The sequence below is a fragment of the Contarinia nasturtii genome, unplaced genomic scaffold (genome assembly GCF_009176525.2).
Source record: "Contarinia nasturtii isolate CC-2019 unplaced genomic scaffold, AAFC_CNas_1.1 Cnas_scaffold_695, whole genome shotgun sequence".
Classification (NCBI taxonomy): domain Eukaryota; kingdom Metazoa; phylum Arthropoda; class Insecta; order Diptera; family Cecidomyiidae; genus Contarinia; species Contarinia nasturtii.
Window position 1 is genome coordinate 2,857,282 of NW_022198046.1, and position 9,997 is coordinate 2,867,278.

Consider the following 9,997-nt stretch of genomic DNA (forward strand, 5'->3'; position numbering starts at 1 on the left):
TTAAGAACAAGTTACGTGTAAAACGATTGCTGAACTTCAATATAACAATACTATATTGTCTAATAAGAAAAATTTGCGTCGTTTCAATATCAAAGCGATTGCAACATTTTCCAATTGAACTCAAGTGATTGTGAAATATTCCATAATTAATCTCTACCTCAATAATTCAATAAATGTGTGAAAGAAAAAACACAGAGAATTTCTTTTTTCAAAAAAAAAATAAAAAATTAATTGTGTAAAAAAAAGAAATAACACGTCTGTCTTATCAATAATATTACGAAAATCATATAAAATTGTAGTTTTCTCGAAAAGTTATAAATCTTCAATTCCACCAAAGAGAGTGAAACAAAAAGCCAGCGAGACAAGAAAAGTTGTGCGTTGCCTTCAAAACTCATTTGTAATTGAGTATGTTAAAAAACACAAACAGAGGCTGCGAATACGTAAAGTGAACAAGTACGAAAAACGATATACAACACACAAAAAAACGTACACACGCAGAGAAGGGAATAAAGATCGTGCGCGGTTTCTTGGCCCGGCCAAAACAGAGTACAGTGAAATTTGAAATAAATGTACAGAAACGAATGAGAAAAAAGGGAAAGAAAACAGAGACACATTATTGGCCAATTGAAAGTGAAACAATATATATGACAGTATACTTTTGTAGTGACGATTGAATTAATAGAGCAAATGAGCCGAATGAATTGACATCGATTAAGTGAACGACTATACGCAAAAGTGAGTTTGGAAATGTTGTAAATACATCTCTTATGTGCACGTACTTGAAGCGTATATCGCTGATTAATACAAAAATCTGCATCCGATCAAGTTGTATGAAGCAAAGTCTGAAAATTGAGTTGCACGATCGGGCACAATTCCATTCAAAAGAATTAAATTATTTTACCTTCGATTCGTGTGAAGGTTATATGTTCCGAAAGAGAGGAAAAAAGTGTAGAGATTTTTAACAGAAAACAAATAAAAATTATGGAAAAGAATGGTGAGCTGAGCATTTGTGAAAAGTTGCCGGATGTTAAGTTAGCCAACCGAAAGGATTTGATAAAACCGAACGCCGACACCGATAAAGTGAACACAAAAAAAATGGCCGAAGGTGATAAATGCATAAATAATAATCAAGACATTTGCATGAAAATTGAAAATATGAACTCAGTTAATAAAACTGATTGCAGCGTAGTTATCGATGACGACACACAATCAAAACAACAAGTAAATTCGCCGCCATCTCAACAAACGTATGGTTGTGTCCACTACAAACGCAAAGCAAAATTTGTTGTAAGTCAAAGAATAACACATAAAATAAATAAAAAATGTTTCAATTCACAATACAACATTGCAAAATTGTCGTCCGTATTTATTCATATGCATTGCGAAAGTGATTTTAATTTAACTAATTTAACTTTATTAAATATTCAATATTGAGCGTTCGGCATGAAAAACTGTGAATGGAAATTGAAGCGAATGAACGAACGACGAACGTGCGATAGTAAGCACAAGAGACAATGTGTTGAGATCGTGTATTGTTGTCGACCCACAACATTAACGCAAACATATTGACGACTGAATTATGATCTCTCTCTTTCTCGCCCTCTCTCCTTCTATACGTTCATATTTATTGTTGTGATATTTTTTTATCATTTTCAATTCTTTTCAGTAATTTCGGTTAACTTTAAATTTACACACAACTCAATATATCAATTGAAACGTATGAGATAATGGCTGACAGTTCTGGCTACTATATTTCGTTATAGTATACATATGTCATGGCATCGTCGATGTGACACTGTTCACATTTTTCAAGAGTACACAATTCTGAAGGATACATGTAAACATCAGCAACATTTAATTGGGAACAAAAAAACGATCCATTGATTTGATTGTTATTGATTTGTCGGCGTTTGAAAAATTCCATAAAATAGAAAGAGACCTGATGAATAGAGAAAGATGGAAATATATCCAATTTGTCTTACGCAGTATTACGACTGTTTGACCAATGAAACTCTTTTCTCTTCACCTCATTAAGAGGTTATGCGATATGACGCTCAATGAGCAAAGTGAAAGTTCTCACGTGCAAAATTCAATGTAATACAATTAACAACTATCGATTCAATTTTGACCGTACAAACGCCGAATGATCGACCACGATAGCAGCAGATTGAGATGGAAATGTGCGTTGGAAACCAGTTTCATATCTAGTTTTATTCGCACAAACAAAATATAATTATTTTGCGAAGCCAACCTAGTCTTTTTTCTAACGTTTCACATGTAACCCACATGAAGACCATTTTGTATATAATTTAAAAGATTGCGTACACGCAGAGCGATGAGATGTGCCGCATGTGTTGTTTATTTCATTTTCGATTTATATATCGTCCCTGACACCACACATTCACAACTCACTGTGTAATCTCCGTGCTGCTAAGCATCTCAAAAATCAATTGTTCAATTATAAATCACATATCAACATGACACAAACTTCAACTCAATATCGTGCATTAAAAACCAGTTTTCCTCAATCGTATATGCAAGTGATCATCATAAAGAAAAATCTCAATTATAATTTTAAGCATACACACCACAGCCGTGTGTCATTTACGAAAATATTTACAAGTTCGAATGACTTCACCCAACCAGGCGAAAAATCGAAAAAAAATGGACACACTCTGCGATAAGTCCATGAAGTTTTTTTATAATTTGACCACACGTTTTGCAACAGTAAAAAAAAATTCGAAAAAAATAACATCCTCCCCGTAAAAAAAATTCGCTCTCCGAATATTATTATGCTTAACTTTAGAAGTTATTTTACCTACCACGATGTTACAAACCAAGTGAATGATCTTTTATTGTGGACTTTTGCTTATGAAAAAAAATAAAATGTCTTACATCCGTAAGATGAACTTTTCCGCACTGTGATCCACGACATGAAAGAAAACTAAATCTGACATTTAGTTTTAGATAAAAATAATTTTCGAAGCACTTTTCATACAAAAACTACTAAAGATGGGAATTTTTGTATCGAAGCCATGCCTATATGATATCGTAATCATGTGAAAATTTGCAGAGGTTATTTTTTTCACAAAAAGTTAACATTCTGAAAGTTTGAAGAAATTTCAATGCATATTAAGGGTACTTCCCATACAAAATTTCGTTTTAGAGAGAAAAATCCAAAATATTTTTCGGGAGGTGCCCCTAATATTCGTTGAAATGTCTTCAAACTCTCGGAATAGTATTTATGTGTGATAAAAATAACCTGTGCAAAGTTTCAGCTCATTACGATATCATACACCCATGGCTTCCATACAAAAATCCAAATTTTTTGAATTTTTTGTATGAAAAGTGTTTCGAAAGTTGATTGTATCGCAAAACTAACGTCATATTCGGTTTTCTCGTACCCAAAAACCCCCCAATACACATTTTTGAGTGTTTAAGAATACATTAAAAATCACTTTTGGAAGAAAATTTGAATTTTTCCCATGGATGGACATGGGCATCACACCAGACATGACACTTCACCCTGTCAACCAAAGTCGCTCAAAATCTAATGGTTTCTATTCCTCGGCACCCCCAATCAACCTGCGAAGTCAGATTTTGAATTACTTTTCTTGTTTGAAAGTTATCGTGTTAACAAATTTTTGCGTACAGGGTACAGCGTACAGGGTACAGGGTACAGGGTACAGGGTACGCACATACATTCGGACATCGAAAAAACGCTAGATTCGTGTTCCCTGGCCCCAAAAACACCCAGAAAACACATTTTTTATGGGTGTTAATTTTTCGACCGATTCCAATACTTTACCTTACACACTAGGTGTGTGCGGAAAAGTAAAAGAATCGAAATTCTTGAACAGGTTTTAGCGTCGGCACCGACTCTTCGGACATTGCCATTGAATGATATTCAAAAGTGAGAAATATAGAAAAAAAAACCGAATAAACTTCTGAAGATTTAACATTTATTCATAGACATAGGCGGACCGATTAACATAGAAGAATATTTTTTTGTCGATGAAACAATAAAAATTCATTAGTCAATTTAAAATTGGAATTTGTCTGTAAATATTTGCATGCCATTTGTCTTATCTCGCTGTAGAGTTTGTAACTGGTTTCGAAAAAAAAAATGTATTTCGCTATATTATTCAAAAATGGGCAAATGAGCTTTGTGTAACCGATCATTTTGCACGTTTTTTTGTGGAGTGTTTACATTTAAATAAAAAATGGAACTTCGAAAAGTCGCTAAAATCAACGGTCGCCTTTTCTGCCATTCTCGTTGAAATCTAATTGAGCCTAATTTACTCAAGTAATTGAATCGTTGTTTTTTTTCTCTTTCTACCGCCAAAGCTCTCTTCATACAATGGAATATAATGTGCGCACATCCACTTTAGTGTAATTTCTCACTTTATTTGTGATACAATAAAAGCGGACATTTTGTGCATTAAAAATCATAAACGAGCGTTTTTTTGAGTGGGCATATCAATAAAATGTTTGTTGGGAAGATGAATATACTATTGCAATGAAACGAATTCATCAAGAAAATGACCCAACGAAAATGACTTTTATATCTTGCGACTTCTCTCCTACTGTTCGAACTTTGATCGCAATTCAGCTGTTCAACGGCACACAAATTAATTGTATGTTTTCTAGTCGATCAGTCTCGAATAAATTTATTTAATAAATTCCATGGCTATTGGTTTATGGTAATAAATAGAAAAAAAACTGCACGAAATACAATTGATAAACAATATAACGTACACAGATAGAGACAAAGTAAAAGAAATGTATAACGTGTTTGTGTGCTGCTACAATTAGATCCAAAAATGAAGGAAAACAATTCTCCAAACGTGATCCATATATTATCGCTAAATTGGTTTATTTGCATTTTGTAGACAAACATGCCATTTGTAGGGAAAAGGAGGGCTGATAATTTTGCTATTGCGCGTTCGGTAAATGTGTGCATACACTAATGTGTCGACCGCGATCTTTTTTTCCTCTCGCTAAAATCGAACAAAACAAAAATATTCCGTATTTACTTAGGAAATTATTATTTATTATAGATTGGCTGGCACATTACTTACTTTCAGTTATTGTTCGACTTAAATACACTCTTCTATGTCGCACAAACACTCTCATTTGCAATTTTAAATGGCAAAGAGCGTATGGGAGAGAGAGAGAGGGAAAAAGAGATAGCAACGGAAACTGAAATAAATATTTGTCTTTCATTAAATTGAGATAAGAAGGAAGAAAAAAAAATCGTTGTCATTGCGCACATTGTGTGATGTATTCTTTACGAAAACAATCATTGTAAGCGTCTGCAAGATAGTAAACTTATTTACAAGCCAAAATTAGTAGCACCATATATGAAGTACCATTCGATACTCATTCGAACCTTATGGAAAAAAAGGCTTCCCAACGGATAGGAACACGAAATTATACACTTTTTATTTCAATGCGAGAAACCCATGTCAAACAATCTAAAGAACAAATGAATAGTTACTAGTTGCAGATAGTAGTTTTTATCACCATAAATGGGGTGACAAGGCAAACTGAAAAAAGAATTGCAAGACAAAAACAACGAAAATTTACGGCCCATCATAAAATGTGAGACTAAAAAAACAAATGTTTTAACACGTAAATTACAGCCGCTCTTCGGTATTTCTTCTTATAAATGTAAAATGAATTGGCAGCCACATCTGGCTGATGTACCGAATTATCAAACCTGTATGAATCACTGATGGCGTTCAAATTCAACGAGAAAAAAAAATGCGATTTTAAAATACCTATAAATTATTATATTTACTTTTGTTGATTAGCACTGTCGTAGCCGACTCGAAGCATCGTGTGCTATGTGAAACAAAAGGCAATCGATTGAACAAATAAATGAAATTGTAAATAAAACTTGAGCACAAACAATAGCATCATTCTGAATTGTATGGAAGTTGTAGCATTCAAACAAAAGCAATTGTTTATGCAAATGCATCTCTTATTGAAATGACTTAATTTGGTGTTAAAATACAGTAAAGAACACCTGTAAAACCGCTTTAATTCCGAAATTCAACAAAAATTGACACTTGTTCTAGTGGATTTTTTCACATTTTTAACTTGAGAGACAAAATGAGACAAATGATAAAATGAAGTGCATGTACTGTCAAGAGGAGTGCTAATTTTTCGTATGAATAAAACTCAGCAAATTTAAAAGAAACATTCATTAAATTGATATAATTTTGATGAACGAAAAAACAACACTGTAGATAAAAATAAATAATATTTTTGTAAATAATTAGCAACAAAGGAGCATTTGTCATTCGATGTTATCACCATACATGGGCACAGAGGATGTAAGTCGCAAATACCCCCCTTAAATCGTAAATCGACCATACACCCCCATTTCGATTTGCAAATGATTTTCTACAAAAAAGTGAAGATGTATTTTTTGCTCTTAAAATTTGTAGAATTCTTTCAATTTTCTAGAACTTTTTTTAGCTAAATCCTCAATAACCTCATAATCAATTTTTCCGAGTGGAATTGAAAACCTCTTTTTGCTAGGGTTTTCGGAGCGAAAAAGTCTATCGATTTGTTAGGGTTTTTTCATTGGCGAATGAGCCCTCTCAGTTTTCGACCGTGCCCATATATGATTATCACAACAATTTTTATTACCGGTCGTATCGTCTTAGCAGATAATAAATACAAAAATTATTAAATTGGATTTTCGGGCAATATTTTTCATGTTTTTTTTATTGTCATTAAACTGTCATTTGCGCATTATATATATGTGCGTTTTACAAAATTTCCATTTAAATTAAAACTTATCGACATTTATTTTCATGAATTTATATTGTATACTATGCATCTAGTATACAACTTTATGAAAAAATAAAGAGTCTTACGGGAGTAAGACGAACTTTTCCGCACGGTGGTAGTTGCGTATTTTATTAAGCTAGTTCAAAATAATATTTTTTCGATTTTTCAAGCCTTTCAAGCGGCGTAAAGTTCGAGACCAAAAAATATATTCAAACCTTTGCATCGAAATATTCTTTAATTTAATAGCAAAAGTACTCGCAAAAGATTTTTCACACTTTCATGATGAACCCATTTGTACGACATTTGAAAATATTCTATTTTCTAACAAAACACTAGTCACAAAATTTTTGGATTTTTGTATGGGAGCCATGATTGAGATAATCGATGGACACAATTTGCGAACGTGGAACAGACCCACAACAACCATGCTCAAAACGGCCTGATTCGGGTTCTCTGACCTCAGAAACGTCCAGAAAACATGTTTTTGAGATGTCGTAAATTTTGACCCATTGCAATACTTTCCCCTTACACACTAGGTGTGTGCGGAAAAGTAGAAAACGAATTTTTATTCATTGATTTCTTCAATAATCACATTTTTTTTCTCTTTCGCTTCAATTCATTTAGACGCCGTGCTGTGGAAATTTTTACAATTGTCGGTACTGTCATGATGAAAACGAGGATCATCACTTTGATAGAAAAACGCTAACTGAATTAATTTGCACGAATTGTGATACACGACAAAAAGTACAAGCTGAATGCGCAAATTGCGGCATTCGATTTGGAAAGGTAAGTGAGGCATTGTCGAAGAAAAAAAATCGCATTAAATGTAACCACCAATAAGAAGAAATATGACGTACATATCAAATGGATACTGAAATCGTACACTCTCTATATTTGATACAATTTCCCCCTATCGTTCTCTATAGTACACGTGTTTAATTTGTAACTTGTTTGACGACGAGGACAAGGATCAATATCATTGTGATGGATGTGGTATTTGTCGAATTGGCGGACAGAGCAATTTTTTCCATTGTGAAGTATGTAATATGTGTTTGCCGCAGCAGTTAAAAACAAACGGACATCGAGTGAGTATACCTTCATGTGTGTCTTATCAATACTGGATGTTCCAATCAATTCCGGTTTTTTTGTTGCTTTTTCTCATTGCGTCTTTGTCCGCACTTTAAATGAATTTCCGATTTTACAGTGTGTGGAGAATGTATCACGTTCAAATTGTCCCGTATGCTTGGGAGATATACACACATCTCGTTATCCATGTCATATTCCTGATTGCGGTCATTTGCTGCACAAAACATGCTTCGACCAGTTGGTAAGCATAAATCTTCACCTCTCTAGCTCATCACGAATTCATTTCATCACGGTATTAATTCTTCTTTTTCTGATGTCGTTTTATAATTCAGCTCGCATCGGGGCATTACGTCTGTCCGACTTGTCAAATGAGGTGTGTCCAACATGAGGTTTTTTTTTTGAAATTCTTATTGATTCAATTTTTAAAATAGATTGTACAAAATTATAGCATGATCGACATGACCAAATTATGGGAATACCTCGATACACAAGCACAGAACTTACCCGTTCCGAAATCACATGAGAACAGTATTGTGGATATCTTTTGCAACGATTGTTTTAAAGTAAGTTGACAATGTCTCAATGGGCTTTATGTACATTGCTTCTTTTTCTCATTAATTTTCTAATTGGACCTATGGCGTGTGCTCTATTTAAATAATTTGTTTGTGTGTTTCAGCAATCGACGGTGAAATTTCACTTTATTGGATTGAAATGTGCCAACTGTGGTGGATATAATACAACAAAGAACATCAAAACAGCAAGAACATTTAGTTTCTCAAGCACAAAAGGTATTCACATTGTATATCAAATGGCTGTACTCACGTATTAATTGACTTGTGATTTTTCATCTCTTTGACAGATAATCCATCAACATCTGCTTGACAAGGATTTATTTCAACTCTACACCTAGATTATTTTATATATAGTGCAAAATTGTGCTGGCCATCGTGGTCATTTGACGCAATTATGCGGATGGTGATGATGATGCAAGGCAGAAAATATTTGTTGTGATTTTATTAAACTGTATCACAAATAATATATATTGTAATTTAGTGCTTTGGTGTTTTAACACATGAGCCATGTTAAGAAATGACATTTTCAGACAATTCTTATTGTTTGTTATATATCAGCATTTATATCGATTAAATGAAAGAGACGGAAAGAGAAAAATAGTTTGAAATTAAATAGCGAAATGTACGTTGCACCAGCTGAAGAGCTTAAATTTATCAAATAGTAGAAAATAGCATTTTTAATTATAAAAATCAGAACATCATAGCACATTATGTTTGATTCAAACATTACGTATTGTATACACACAACTGTCAAAGCAAATGTATGTGAATTCATATAAAGTAAAAAAGGAATAAACATATTGAAGTGACAGAATAAAAAGTTAAATTTTTTATCAATTTTAGAATTAACAAAGCCAATGTTGAAATGGAGTGATGCTTCCGTTCTTTTTCAAATTGATGACATTTTTTTCTTTACGGTTTAAATTGTCATACATGTATATATTATTGCTTTGAATTGTTTCTCCTAACAAACCACATTTCAATGCATTCAATTGAAGCCAAAAGGACACCTCCAAAAACAGCACTGCCAACCATTGCGGGTACACCTGAAATATTTTGCGATTAAAGAGTTGGAAAGGGTTAAATAATGGACTATTGATAGATCTTCATACCATTTCGTGCTGATAAAATACCCAATGTAGTAGCACCGCTGATTGTGGAATTCCATTGATCTTCTTTCCTTCGGTAATGGACTAATGTGCATTCGGTTGCACTAAATAAGCATCCCCATATCGCAAAATTCCCGGCAATGGTGGGCGATCGATGTTTTATCGCAAACAAACTGCCGAACTATAAGAAGAAAAAACTCTGATTATACACATTTATTTACGATAAGGGTACTGTGTTTAACTAACCATTCTTCTTTGGAAACCAGATGGTGCATTTCGAAAACCTTTCATCATTTGATATATTCCACCGCCAATACAACCAGTGGTAAATGCAGCACAACAATCGCCGACAATACGATACGGACAAGTTTCACATTCGTTTTCTTCCATCGTTTTATGATTGTGTGGAAATAGCCTACGGTGAGA

At 33.4% G+C, this 9,997-nt stretch overlaps 1 protein-coding gene across 1 annotated transcript; it reads left to right on the top strand.

Moving 5' to 3' along the window:
- LOC116340666 (RING finger and CHY zinc finger domain-containing protein 1) lies at positions 1–9,274 on the top strand. Its single transcript, XM_031767274.1, has 8 exons — positions 1–1,287; positions 7,429–7,590; positions 7,731–7,889; positions 8,009–8,131; positions 8,223–8,263; positions 8,339–8,453; positions 8,567–8,678; positions 8,750–9,274. Exons 1-8 carry the CDS (start codon positions 982–984, stop codon positions 8,770–8,772), a joined length of 1,041 nt encoding a protein of 346 aa, XP_031623134.1. The 5' UTR covers positions 1–981; the 3' UTR covers positions 8,773–9,274.
- The last annotated feature ends 723 nt before the right edge of the window (positions 9,275–9,997 follow it).

What these genes read in the sequence shown, in the direction of transcription:
- LOC116340666 (XM_031767274.1), top strand. Translation starts at nt 982, where the DNA reads ATGGAAAAGAATGGTGAGCTGAGCATTTGTGAAAAGTTGCCGGATGTT. An exon ending in AAACATGCTTCGACCAGTTG is followed by an intron (nt 8,132 to 8,222) that starts GTAAGCATAAAT and finishes TTTATAATTCAG; the next exon opens with CTCGCATCGGGGCATTACGT. An exon ending in TTTGCAACGATTGTTTTAAA is followed by an intron (nt 8,454 to 8,566) that starts GTAAGTTGACAA and finishes TGTGTGTTTCAG; the next exon opens with CAATCGACGGTGAAATTTCA.